Here is a 14,601-nt window from a genome sequence, read left to right on the forward strand (position 1 = left end):
CCTGCTGCCCAGCCGGGGAGTTTCCTTCCCTTCACCCAGGACCAGCCAGCCCCATCCAAAATCTACTGCCCCTGGAACAACAATTTTAACTTAACACAAGCTGCTGAGACCCACACACTTCTTGAGAAGCTGGACAATGACAGGAGCGAACTGGTTTTTTAGTTACACAAACTCATTGCAAATGGGAGAGCAGGTACCTTAGCTGCCAGGAGAGCCACTGCCAGTTTGCATTAACTGCACACAAGCAGCTGCAGCAGCGTTCCCGGGATACAGAGTGCCCCCAGCTTTGAGGTCCTCAGCCAAGGGCCATGACTGCGACGCTGCTTACTCCCACTCTGACTGCACTCCTTTGCTAGGAGAAACCCTGATGTTTTTCTTGAGACAATTCCTGGTCATCCCAGACATAAACTTCATCCAGCAGCTTGTAGCAGCTCTGAGCTGTTGCTGCCCCTGATTTATACCTGCCAAACAAAGGAAGCAAAACCGATTAACATCATCTGAGCTGGACTACAGGCTCTGATTAGACTTGCATTGATTTACAACAGCTGAAGAGTTTCCCACCTGCTTCCCGTAACTGTGCTTACACTGGTTTGAGGATTTGGTTTGTAGGCTTCAGTGGTGCAAAAGTTACTTTTACCACCAATGTTTTAACCCGGCATCTTCAGTGGAGGTGTTAATACTCTACAACACAAGAAGTTCTAGAAAATTTACTGGAGTAGAGTACTGTTTAGTCCAGGATTTTATGAGAGGTGCTGGGGACTGACCAGAGCTGGGAGATGTCGGTGGAACAGAGCACGTTTACCCCAGCACTGGGTAACTGGCCTCTGTGCGCTACGGGGTGATTTCCTCTAACCCACACCTTGGCTACCTGATCTTTGCAGGAGTGTCCTGGGTTAAGCAAACATTCTAGCACAAAAAACCTGAGGGTGTTCTCCTGTTGGCAGACCCTGACCTTCTGGTGGATTTGGTGATATAATTGCTATGCTCAGAAAGTTTGCTGAAGGAGTACAGAAACTTCATTACTGCAAGCTAGAAATGTCAGTTATTAAAAGCACCTCACAGAACTAAATCCTATTGTCTTTTCTTCAGTCCTCTTCCCCAAACACCGTTGCCTTCTCCCCAGATGTAATGCTGGATTGTGTCACTTCTTCCTTTACATATTCCCTGTATGATTTTAATAATTCACTTGGGTGAGAGAATTATGACTATTTTCTGAAAAGATAAAAAAACCCCGCATCTTTATACATCTGAAGAAAATCCTACAAATAAAATCTCCACAGTCTTTAATTGACCAGTAAACACCAGTATCGGTGTGTGCATTTAGATACACTCAGCGTGCGTGCCTCTGCCATCTGGTGGCACCGCACAGTGAGAGCACGTCAGAGGGGGAGAAGAGGCTTGTACTTAAAAATGATATTAATGTGGTGACAGCAAGATGTAATACATACTCTGGTCAAACAGCTGAGCATGAGTCTATCTAGAAGTTTCAGCAACAGGCTGAATCTGGAAATATGAATAGCCAAATACGGAGAAGCACATTGATTTATCTCACCCAAATCTGCACCAGGAGTGAGTCCATCTGATCTCATCAGTCTCAGCTCCCTTCGTGGTCAAAAAAAAAAAAGCATTTCTTGGGGAATGTTCATCTCTGAGAATAGACATGCTGTGCCCTAGGATCCACAGATCTTCTTTGTAAAGATCAAACGTGATCTTTGTAAAGATCAAAAGTGAAGCTGGTTTCTTCTGAGGTCACATACCTTACATCCCAGACAGCTGGAGTGTGGGAAGCAGAAACTCACACCTTGTCCTTCAAGTAGGGGATCCAAGGGACTGAATGTAAACATTACCCATCCCTCTCTCATGTATCCTGACATACGGATTGTGTCAGGAATGGCCATGCTACCCTGTTGGGCCGAGGTAAGAAGGGTAACTAAGGTCAAACAAACCCCAACCAAAACCAAAAAAAATCCTTGCCAGAGGGAATTCAGCAGTTACACCGGTTAGTATCAAACCCGTGTTCTTCAGGTCTCAGAACCCAGTGGTGAAAGACCTGTTTCCCATTTCCAGTTTCTCCTTTATGACAGAGGCCAATCATTCCGTCACAGCCACTGGTCAGCTCTGCCAGAACAGCGGATTTCACACCGGCGGAGCTGCTTGCTTCCCGAGTTGGGCAATAACCTCGGTGTGCATCTCAGCGGTTCCTGCGTGACCCAGGCGGAGCTGCTGTGTGGCTGCTCGGAAGCCTCTCCGGTGAGGACTGGCTTGCCTGCCCGATTTCCCTATGGACCTTTGATCTCCCCGTGTCTATCCACACACATGGAAGTTCCATTGTTAGCCTGGTGCAAGCCTTTTTGGAGCTGCTGGGATGCTGGGAGTTACCAAAACTGGAATAAGACTATTCTGGGGTTCCTTGACTGTAATATTCTAGTTCTACACTGTCCCGAAGTGATGGTTTGCTAAATGTGAACCCAGTTTGAAATGTAAGCCCAGTTTTAAATGTTTTAAATATGAACTGACTTTGTTATTTCAGGTAATTCAGAAAATGCCTGTAAGAAGCAGCCCAAAACCCAAGAAGCAGTCTAAAAACTAAGAAGCCTAAAGCCAGTCGCTGTGGACAGCACCGTCCTTTTTTTTCCGCACACCTAAAGGTTTCAGAGCTGAAGTAGAGGAAATTATTTTCTTTCACCAACAATGTGGAAAGAGGAGTCACTCAGGCTCCTGAACTCCTTTCTAACCAGATTTTTGTGGTAACAGTAGGTAATAGCTTAAGAAGGGATGTGAAATGTTTTTGAACAGGTTGCAGACACTTGCCGTGGCAGAAAAATAGCTGTGGTGATGGGAAGAGGCCATCTGTTTCTGTGAGAAACAGAGGAACATCATGGAAACAAACACAGAAAAGCAAAGACAAGACAACAGGGGGGGAAAAAAAGACACAAAGACCACAGTTGTTCAGATCTTTCTGATTTGTAGTTTAGGGACAAGAATTATCCATGCCTTAAAAATTTCTCGGTGTTTTTTAATAAACAGTAACAATGTCAGTGCAAGTTCCGTTGTGTAACGGTGCTTTACTCTTTCCAAGCAATGTCCAGAGGCTGCTCAATGCTTCCCGCTCGTGCAGATCCAGTGCTCAAAGGGTTGTTATTGAATTCTACCATATTCCACAGCACAATTCCTTCTCCCTTAGAATTTAATCCCAAACATTTCAGCTTTACCCAAGCAAAACTTCTAATTCAGTCACTGCATCACAAATCTCACTGCACAGCGCTGCCACTCCATACCCAAGAGTTTTATCCCCTGACTTCTCTTGGAGGGTGCAGAGAAGGATGTTCTGTCACCAGAAGCTACAATTGTAATTGCAAAGCTATGTGAATAGTAAAAACCTTAAAAATGTCTCATCTGTCCTGCAGCAGTGAAAAACCCATAGGTGGACTGTGATGGGTTAGCCCACAAAACAGGTAAGGGTACCAACAAAATCTATGGCTCTGAAGAAACCAAGGTTAGGTAAATTCCTTAACTGGAACTAAACATCCTTTGGATTTCAGGTATTGCCCCGCGTGTTGGATTCCAACCCTGTTCCCATGCCCTAATCTGCCATTAGTCTGTAGGAGAGTAATTCTGGGTTTGCTGCAAGCCCAGCTTGTCTCAGAAGACTTTGCAGCGTTTCCACAATCTCCAGATGGATGCCTTCACCTCGTTATTCCGCAGGGTATAGATGAGGGGGTTCATCACCGGGGAGAAGACAGTGTAGAGCATACAGATATGCTTGTCGGAGGGGGAGGTAGAGAAGGGACGGAGGTAGATGAAGATGCAGGGCACAAAGAAGAGGGTGACGACCATCACATGGGAGGCACAGGTGGAGAGCGCCTTCCAGTGCCCCTCGGTGAAGCGGATCCTGATTGTGACCAGGATGAACGTGTAAGATGTGACCAGCACCAGGAAGCAAACCAGGGATATTAAGCCACTGTTGGAAGCCATGAGCCACTCAGTGACATAGATGTCTGTGCAGGCGAGCCGAATGACAGAGGGCACATCACAGAAGTAGCTGTCGATTTTGTTAGGGCCACAGAAGGGGAGCTGGATTGTGAGCAGCGTCTGGACAATGGAGTGGAGGAAGCCCCCTGCCCAGCAGGCTGACACCAGCACCCAGCAGACCCGCCGGCTCATGATGGTTGTGTAGTGCAGGGGTTTGCAGATGGCCGTGTAGCGGTCGTATGCCATCACAGTCAGGAGGAACATCTCTGACGCCCCAATGAAGTGCAGAAAAAACAGCTGGGCTATACAGTCTTCAAAGGCAACGGCCTTCCTCTGGGAGAGCAGGTCCACCAGCATCCTGGGAGAGGTGACAGAGGTGCAGCAGATATCTATGAAGGACAAATTGCAGAGAAGAAAGTACATGGGTGAGGACAGCTTGGGGTCAGTCCTGACTGTCACAATGATGAGAAGGTTCCCCAGCAGAATCATGACATAGGCCAGGAAGAAGAAGACGAAGAAGAGGACTTGCAGTTCCTTTGTATCTGAAAGACCCAGGAGGATGAATTCAGTCACCTGGGAGAAGTTTCCTGGTGCCATCACTTCAGCTCTGGCTCCCGTAGCAGAGGTGTGGAGTCATGGGCTGACTAGGATGAGAACAGGATGTGCTACAGCTCCAAGGTCCATGGATGATGAGTGCAGGATGTATTTACTGCTGTTCTGCCTGCTACAGAAAGCATAGTGTCATATCATAAAGTATGGAGAGCAGTGTTTGCCAAGAGCACTGCCTGCCTCTCCTCTCCTGCCTTCCCACTCCCTTTTCAGGTTTCTGCCGTGATGGAAGCAAGTGCTTGCCATGCTCAGGCACTGTGTCTACAACATATGGCTCAACCATGAGTTATTCCGTGTTCTGCTCCTAATTGCATTCCTCTAATTGACCAAAGGGCTCTCCAGTTAGCTTGTCCACTCTGAAATTAGAAATATAAACCAGGTCTGGGAGGTTCTTCACTGGTATTCCTCTCCATTGAGCTCGCAGCTGTTGAGTGGCTTGAATGCTCTCAGAAGCCTGCTGTTAAGAGAACGTGCTCTCCTGAAGAAATTGTGTTTTCTAACATAGCAGAAGCTGCAAAATTCTGCACAGTTTCTCTACCTCTTTGTCACTCTGAGTCGTTTTTAAAGTTCTTCAGTAGACAAATACACTCACCGTCTTATGGAGCTTAAAATGTGACCAGCAGAGGAATGCTTATTTTAATATACGGTCACACCAGGAAATTCTTTAGTTGCTCATTTTGCCTAAGAGTTTATAAGTCATCAAGCAGATTACTACTAAGAAAGCAGTGTCTCTTTTTCATACACGCCTCTTGCCTTTTGCTAATGCCTGAGCACTTTCCTCAGGTCCTGCTCTATTCTCCACCACTTTCTTTTAGTTCTCAAAGACTGTTTTTCTTTCTCATCAGTCAGGTTTGCTTCATGCATAATTCAGCATATATGTCTGCAATTCACAGCGCTAGTTTAGAAATGATCCCACTTCTTCCTCCCTGCCTCTCCCAAGGGCCCAGCAGTCTGCCAGAGCTAGCACAGCTGCAGAGAGGGTGAACTGTCTACAGCAACCCCTGAACGTTGTACTAGACAGAGACCCGCAGAACAGGCATCACAGTTTGGGTGTAACAGCTCTGGCTCCCTGTATAGTCAAAGAAGAGCAATAAGCACCTTAAAGGCATGACTTGATTTCCCTTCCTTAGACCATTACACTGCAGTGAGATGACCATTGAAGACAGCACATCTGTCCTTGAGTATAAATGGAGAGCAGATGTCTATGATGCAATCAACACTGAACGAAGCTGCCTTGAAGGATCCAAATGGCCAAAAAGTCACAGCAGTATTTACATTTTTCTGTATATTTTTCAACAGATTACCAAACATTTCTCTCTGCCTTTCACATAAACAAACACAACCACACACATGTGCTTTAATATGCCACAGTTGATACAAAGAGCATAAGCAAAGGAGAGGATAAAAAGGTTACTACTGTACCCAGTTACTAAATGTTGACACAACATGAACTTTCAAGGCTGAACTCCACAGCAATTGCTGTCTGAAAACATTTTAAATTATTCACTCCAAATCTGTTTCAAGTTATTCATCCGACAGGTCAGAGCACTGTTCCACTCTTCTTCCTCCTGCTTGTAATTGCCATATCCTTGCTCTTGTTTAAGTTTCTTGTTGCATAATGATTTGTTTCAGGTTTTCAAGTGATCCTGACAGGTTACAGGCAGATTTTCCTGTGATGGTATCAATGTCTCGTTTTCCATCTACCATTTAGACAGAACAATCCAATGAGGCAACACCTCTAAGGCTTTTTGAACTGACCTCTGTGCCTCTCAAGTCTTCCTTCACCCTAAAGTCATCACTTCCCAGCACAACATATAAACACCCCTGAAACACACATAGGCAAAAGTTAGTTTTCCGCTAGTGGAGTTGGACCTCTGAGAACTGTGTCATTACCAGACTCTAAGCAGCTACCCAAGGGCCTTATTAGGCAGTTTTGGTGGCTGGGTCCCTTGGTGTGCAGCAGCAGTCAATTTGCTCAATGACCTTCTGCGCATGGAGTTCTGAAGGCTGAGAAAGACGGGATAAGACACCGCACACTTCTAAGCACTCAGAAGCCTTTTTTATTAAAAAAACCCAAGTGTCTAGTCATAAAAACATAGATGCAGGGTTGTACTACAAATCCTTGCATTGAGACAGTGTCAGGCACCAGGAAATGTTGCTGCAGGGCTAGGACAGGCAGCACTGGTGGGAAACTGCAGTCACTCAGGGATAGACTGGATCAATGCCTCATCAGGGTGAGAGAGAAGGATAAATACGAATGTTCATTCCTCAAGACAAAGGAAAGTCTGGGCAGACCAAAGATGTCAGTGGTGATATGCCACTGAGAGCTATGGCTCAAGTTCAAATCAGCTTGAACTGATTGTTCTGCCTGGGATGTTGTTTGGCAAGAGATCCCCCTATCTTTATCTCAACCCACAAGCTTTTTTATCTCATTTTCTTTCCCTGTCCTGTTGCAGACAGTGAGAGAGGGGCTGGGCAGGCATCCAGCAGCTAGCCAAGGCAAACCCATCACATGGCATGAGCTTTAAAGATGGGAAACTGGTCTCTGAACACATGTGATCTAGAAAAAGAAGAAATGTGATTATTGAATTTTATGGCCATTTCTGCTGCATCTTCAGGAGGTGAAAGGAGTGGCCTCTTCCAGTGAGGAAGAGCCTGGAAATCTAGAGAGGAAATCTTGGTGACACGTCTTTTTACCCCCTAACAGCAGGGAAGATAAACCTTCCTCTTCTGTCAGTCATCACTGATTATAGAGGTCACTTATGTCACAATCTCAAGATCTCAGAAAGGTGTCAGGCAGCAGGGCTCCTTTGAATGAAATTGCTCTGAGCAAGAACAGCCATCATTTTAGGTGTATAGTACCGGAGGGTTTTTGGACCTGGGCATTCATTTGCATTTCTTACATTTGTTATCACTGGACAGCTTAGATTATGAGTGTTTGAGGAACCAGGGCAGGAGGGAGAACAACACTGAAGCAGATAGCACATTCACCAGGAGTTACCAGCTACATAAAAATGGGAACATCCCGACTCACCATTGTAGGAAAGGTTTCAGCTGTTAGCCTGGTGAGCTTTTGAATCATGGTGCTGACATTGAGCTATAATAATATGAAACATTATTACTGGGAGTTGCACTGGTAGGGGAAGGAGAAAAGATTCCCTTCCTGTTATTGGCGTCAGCAAATGACCAAACGTGCACCTAGCATCAGCTTTTTAATAGGTCACTCAGGACTCAGCATGTGACAATGTAGTATTCGTAACCAGGCTTTTATCACAAGCGGAAAGGGAAACAGCGGTGGTAGGATTGCTTCCAGCAGCGGGCAAACACCTTGGGCCACCATTTCCCACCAAAATATATGAGATGAAAGCTGCCAGTGCTATGCTGCACTGGAAGGTTTGTTTACTCTTGGAAGCTTGGTACCACCATCGCTCCTTTGTGCAGAAATGCAAGGAGATGCTACTCTCTGAAGGTTTTAGGATCTATTAGGAAAGAACAACCTCTCAAAATACTTGGTTGTTTCTCCAAATGCCGGGAGAAGCCTAGATAAATGCCCAAGATGAGGTGCCTGAAAGTAAATGCCACAGTACCACCCCCAGTGCTCGGGTTTGGTAGCTGACAGTAACCTCACATCCTTTTGACCTGCAGTTTCCAAAGAAGATGAGTTATGTAAAACCTTGAATTCAGTGTGAGCCCTGTTCTGAACAGCTGTGCTAAAAACTGAGCAAAGTCACCGGAAAGTCTCTCCTGAACACTTCTATTTCCCTCCCCATGGTTTCTTAAGCTCCCATAATTTTACAAACATGCACCGTGTTGTTTCATTTCTCGCTCCTCTGCACTTTTCTGCTCCATAACTTTTTCATGGCATTTTTCACCTCTTTATTTCGGAGGGTGTAAATCAAGGGATTGAGCATAGGTGTGATGATGGTGTAGAACACAGAGACCATCTTGTCTGCGGAGAAGGTGGTAGAAGGGCGCATATAGATAAAAATGCATGGCCCAAAGAACAGAACTACAACAGTGATGTGGGAAGAACATGTATAGAGTGCTTTGAGACGAAAAAAAAAGAAACCAAAATAACAACGTAGGACACAACGAGAACAACAAAACAGCTCAGGGAAATCGCACCACTGTTGGCAACCACAGTGACACCAATGATGTAGGTGTCGGTGCAGGCGAGCTTCAGTAAAGGGTGAACATCACAGAAATAGTGGTCAATCTTGTTGGGCCCGCAGAACAGCAGCTGACTGGCCAGCAGGGTCTGCACCAGTGAGTGTACAAAGGCTCCCACCCAAGAAGATGCCACCAGCCAGCCACAGACACGCTTGGTCACAATGTTTGTGTAATGAAGCGGTTTGCATATGGCAATGCAACGATCATAGGCCATCGCTGTGAGAAGAAAGATCTCAGTGCACCCGAAGAAATGGGCTGAAAACAGTTGAGCAATGCAACCCACATAAGAGATGGTCTTCTTCTCAACGAGAAGGTCATGAATGAGTTTGGGAGCTGTGACAGTGGAGTAACTGATGTCTACAAAAGACAAGTAGCTCAAGAAGAAGTACATGGGAGAGTTCAGCTGCTCACTTGTCTTTATAGTAATCATGATAAGCAGGTTTCCAAGAATGATAGCAGCATAGAAGACTAAGAATAACAAGAAGCACACTTTTGCTGCTGTCTTATCTTGTGTCAGTCCATGGAGGATGAACTCCGTCACATTGTTTTTGTTCCCCATAGAGACCGTGTAGGCGGGACCTGAAGCACAGAAAAGAGACACCAGCTGTGGCGTTAGACACGGGACATTGTCGGTACACAAACATACTGACCACTGGTATGTCAACTATTAAACATATTTCCTTTGCTGTCTTTTTGGGGACAGTTTCCATTTAAAGTCAATGCTTCCCTCGAGGAATAACAGGTGCTATCCAAATCAGAACGTATTATTGACGTATATAATAACAAGCTCAGATTATTTATTTGAGGAGGGTGATGGAAATGATACCTCAAGAATCCCATGAAGATAAAGGCAGCAAATGTGTGGTAGCCTTGCATGTGATATTAGCAAGACCTTTGGGGTCTGAATTCTATTTGACAATCACAGGACACTCAGTTCTTTCTCCTGAGCTCTCTGCCTCGCCTCCTGGCTACTCCCCAACTAGGACAGCAGAGGAAAGGCTCTTTAGTGTCTCCATCCCCATCTCCACGTTCCTCCAGAAGCAGAGGAAGAAGCATGTGTGTTGTGACCATTGCTGCTGACATGTACAGCTCAGTGCAAGACTGAGCACATAGGAAGGGCTGTCATCAGCTCCTGAGTCCCCTCTAACACTGACATTATCCTTTTGGCAGATCTTTCTGGAAACAGCACAGAACTGGGGAAAAAAGCAAACAAGACACCAACCAAAACAAAGGCTGAAAAATCTCTAACTGAGTTTTTTCCAAATTCATACAGCTCACCACAGTCACTCACCAGAAATGCCTGTTTTCAAAGGTGGGATCAGAGTCACACCTGAACAAAACAAAGGAACAATATCAGAAAACTTACACAGTTCATATTTGCCAACCTCTGAGAGTCTGCTTGCTGTCGCTCCTCTGATGACCTCCTCTGACCGCTTCAGGTGGTTTCATCAGAATGTCTCAGCTGCAAGTCGCAGCTCAGATGTTGTGAAAGCAGCCCATAGCTCTGCCAGTCCTGAAACCTACAGCGGCTGTGAAGAACAGCCTGACTCTATCTGCACTTCTCATTCTGCAAAAGGCAACTTCCAAGAGCATCTATGAGAACAATTACCTCTCACAAGACGGGGAAATTGTAGCAGCAATATTTAAAGTAAATCACACAGCGGAAGCACAAGACTATCAGGAGTAATGAGATCCCAGAGGCATACAAAGTTTTGTCAGAAATCATCAGTGGACAAGGAGCTAAAAATTGTACTTGGAATAGCTTTTAGGGTAGTCTCTGGAGAGTGATGTTGCAGTGTGGCCATCTAGGCTGCTACGTTGCACGTGGGTTTGCTTGCTGGGGCTTTTTAATGCTGTCCAGATAAATAGATTTTATTAACTATTGAACATGTATTTCTTCTGAAAGCATTCCTGGTTGAAATAAACATCACACCTGGCCTTTTGCAAGATTTATATTCACCTTACCTCTGCAATCAGATATTCTTGAAGTAAAGATGTCTCTTAAACAGGAGCTGTTCCTGCTGTAGCCCCCAGAGAAGTACATGTCACTAGTAAACAGATAATCTACGTCTTTAAAAAGACTTAGCCCTAAACATTGCCAACTTGCTGTTATACACCCAGATATCAGAGTTCCCCAGGTCAAAGAAGCCTGGAAACCACTAAATTACTCTTTACAGAGTTTAACCAAAAATAGGCACCTCTTTGAAATAAATTATCAGCTGTATGAGATTCATCCTGGTATCAAAACATTCCTAACTGCTGTTAAAAGTCACCGTTGCAAGTCCTGCCCTATGAAAACACATCAGTTCTCCCTGTTCGTGCAGGTGATCTGAGCAGATCTGTGGAATGACTCTGTTAATTCAAATTATCTAGCACCTATTTAAAATTACAGCAAACTCAGAAACTCTTGTGCAGGCAAAACCTGATCAAGCATCCACAGGAAACACTAAAATGGAGAAAAACCAAAATTGCTCTCAAACCCACAACGTAAAGCCTAGAGAGGAAGTTGGGAAAGTTAGGGACTTTTCCTGTGCTTACAGCAGTACTTAGAGTAGGTAAAAGATATTCAAGAAGGGCAGTAAAATTTACATGGATAATTTATTTTCTGATATAACTCCAAGGAAAAAAGATTAATAAGAACAATGTGATATCGATTTCTACCTAGTCTTCCCAAGTTGTGATCTTTCCCGTCCCTCCTCTTTTCACGTAGCGCTGGCACAGTTTTCTGAAGAAAACAAAAGGACAAAAAGGGCACATATTTATGGCTGTGCAGTAGCCAGGGGAAGAGAAACATCTGAGCTCCATCTAAGCCAGAGCAGAACTGGAAGCAAACCCCACCAGTCTGGGTGTCATGTTTGGGCAAGCAGCAGCTCAGAAAGGAGTGACCAAGAGATAAATGATCAAGGAAAACGATATTCCTGAAGAACGGCAGGTGGGAAACTCTTAAGCTAAACCAAGGTGTATATTTTTGAAAGGATCGTAAAGATACAACCCATTGACAACAGACAGCTGTACTGTGTGGCCGCTCTCACCACCACCAAACTGCATTCTGCAATATATTCATCTGCCTCATTCCATCTCGTTGACTGATGTCGTGTCAGCACCTATATCCGAGCCAGTCATATGGACTCTTCTTTCTGCCTTTGCAGGGCAATTCATGACCAGCCTAAGGTGTCTACTTAAAGATGTGATGAATTACATGCTGGAGGTGCCTATTTCTTGTTTTTGACTCTAAGCGGATGACTAGAACCGATAATTCAGTACGAGATTCCCACATGTCTCACCTCTTAAGGTATCTTTTCAGGGACAGGCTAGAGGTATACGATATAATGCAATCAGTTGCAAAATAAAATAAATACAATAAGGACTGCTAACATTTTGAAAAGGATGAGAAATTGCAGCATCTCCGTATTGCAAGCATTCTTCCCAAAAATCTCAGGTCGTTAATGGGAAACAAAATAACAAATTGACCTAACCTGGGACTACAGAACTAGCTCTGTGCATGGTTCCAGCCAGAGGTGGTAAAGAGTTACCTGTCACGGTAATCTTTTAAAGGGCAGGTTAGGCACACTTCTCTCAGTACTGGCTAGGATTAAGTTAAGTTTTCACAAAGAGAGGAGATGGCCTAGGGTACCTCTTGATGACACTTCAAGTCCTATTCTGCATGACATTTCATCACTGGCAATCCAGTGACTAAAGCCTCTTGCAAGATCTTGTACGTTTTAGCAAAGGTCAGCAAATTACAGAGTACATAAAAAAAAACCTTCTTTTGTAAATGGGGAAACCGAGGGAGGCTCTTTTGTGCCTACGGAAGTCAGCTGAGTTGAGTCTTTGCCGCTCTAGGCTCTCCTATGGAAAGAAGTGACTCACTTGATCTACCTCAAACCTGATTTTAGGATGAGATTAGGTCTGAAACAGACATCTAGATTTTGAACAAAATTACTTAGGCCAGACAAAGGCAACATCCAAAGAGTTACAGTCAATGGCTCAATGTCCAAGTAGAAGCCACCAACCAGTGGTGTCCCTCAAGGGTCCATACTACGATCAATACTATTTAATATCTTCATCACTAATATAGACAGAGGGACTGAGTGCGCCCTCAGCAAGTTTGCAGATGACACCAAGCTGAGTGGTGCAGTTGATACACACACAACAAAGCAAACCGTTATGCCAATTCATGCAGCAGTTCAACTCAAATTCATCACTGCTCTGAAGTCTACTGTGTATTTTTAGCTTCTGGCTTATAGGTGTCACTAAATAGTTTCATCCACTGCCCGTTACTTTGGTTTGTTGACATTTCTTGAGATTTAGAACAGCCTAATAACACCCAAGGTATTGAAACCGTCTCCCAACACAATGCCAGCGATCCATGCAGTGAAAATGGAAATCCCCAAATTAATGAGGAGGTTAAATACTTCTCTGTGTGAAAATAGTCCTCTGGCTTAAATATCATCTCATGCTGTAGCCTGGAGTCCTGGCCCGGTTAATAAGGGTTAACAGTAGTTACTATAGCAAAGTATTGCGTAAGAAAGTAAAAAGAGCCTTTGGGAAAGGAAGAGGAACAACAAATGACAGAAGAAGCTAAAGATGAAGGTATCTGGCCTGCTAAGCTAGTTTGGGACAGATCTGCCAGTTTTCATACCCACTGACACACATGGCAGCAGTTGGGCTAGCATCATACTCATCTCCTTTTGTTTCCCTAGCAAAAAAAAATGGACTAGCAGAAGTGACATCATGCACAAGCCCAAATCAAGAGTCGCTGGTATCTCCTGTTGCAAAATACTTCCCTACAAGAATGTGCTTACTGCCAGGAAAGGAGAAAGTTTTCACTCCACTTGCTTTGGCACGTGGATCTGGACACCACGGTGGTGGTAGCTCATGCATGTGAAGGGACCGTGCATGGTGAGAAGATGAGTGAAGTGGTGTGGGTGGGTAGTGAATGCTGGCTTGATAGACACGAGGTGGTGAAGATGTGTGGGCAGGATGGGGCTGCGGCACCGTTTGGGGGAAGTTGTGAAACTGGAAATGGAAGGTACAAGGCTGGAGGCTGTCTTGAGGGATTTTGTGAAATCGGAAGTGCCCGAGGTGTGGTGAAGGACTCTGCTGAAAGTCAGTATGAAGTGGCAGGTAATACTGTGGGCTGTGAGGTTGTGTTGAAAGAGCTCCTGACACCAGAAGCGGGCACTGTGTATTGAGGGCAGCACACGCAGAGGCTCTGCAATTGCAGCTGCTGAGGTAAGGCTGTGGAGTTTGAGTGGACCCTCCTCTAGGAAACGCTGTGTGAAGCAACAGGGACTAAGTAGGGTGGGAACTTGCGTTGGGAAAGGCTGTGGGTCAGAAGAGGACACGGTGGTGATGGGTGTGTTACGGCCAGTTTAGCAGGGGCAATAGACCCTTGGGGGATGAGAAGTTGTGCTGAGGGAGGTTGTGAAATCATGAGCAGGCGTTATGGAACAGGATGGACAATTTCTCAATCCATGTAGCCCTCAGCAGCAGTAAGGCATCCTCTTTAATGGCTGTGAAGCTAGAGCATCTCAGGGACACGAGTAGGAAACAAAGCATCAGTGCAAGAGGCAAGGTATAATTTTGTACAGACAGTTCTTGCTTTCTTTGTATTGTGAGACTGGCTGAAGAACGGAGAAGTAGTAAAAAAACATTTCCAGAACCATGTCAGTGACAGGTTCTCTACAAAGAGGGAAGGGGGAAGTGGTTCAAGTCTAAGTGACCACACACACCAAATAGATATTTCCCCAAGAGAATGATTGGCTGGCTGTTGGATGTCACGTTGAAGAGACCGTGGCTTTTTAAACAGTGTCTAACTAGCCCAGAGCTGCAGTGTGACACAGATTT

The 14,601-nt window shown here is 45.0% G+C and overlaps 2 protein-coding genes across 2 annotated transcripts; both read right to left on the minus strand.

Annotated features, from left to right (window-relative positions):
• Positions 1-3,642: 3,642 nt before the first annotated feature.
• LOC104463788 (olfactory receptor 4D5-like) lies at positions 3,643-4,569 on the minus strand. The gene has a single exon (XM_010076255.1). It carries the CDS (start codon positions 4,567-4,569, stop codon positions 3,643-3,645), a length of 927 nt encoding a protein of 308 aa, XP_010074557.1.
• A 3,827-nt stretch (positions 4,570-8,396) lies between these two features.
• LOC104463795 (olfactory receptor 4S2-like) lies at positions 8,397-9,343 on the minus strand. The gene is given in 2 exon segments (XM_010076261.1): positions 8,397-8,641; positions 8,644-9,343. Coding segments are annotated over 2 exon segments (912 nt in total). The 5' UTR covers positions 9,311-9,343.
• Positions 9,344-14,601: the final 5,258 nt, after the last annotated feature.

The sequence above is a fragment of the Pterocles gutturalis genome, unplaced genomic scaffold, assembly GCF_000699245.1.
Source record: "Pterocles gutturalis isolate BGI_N339 unplaced genomic scaffold, ASM69924v1 scaffold18633, whole genome shotgun sequence".
NCBI classification, from domain to species: domain Eukaryota; kingdom Metazoa; phylum Chordata; class Aves; order Pterocliformes; family Pteroclidae; genus Pterocles; species Pterocles gutturalis.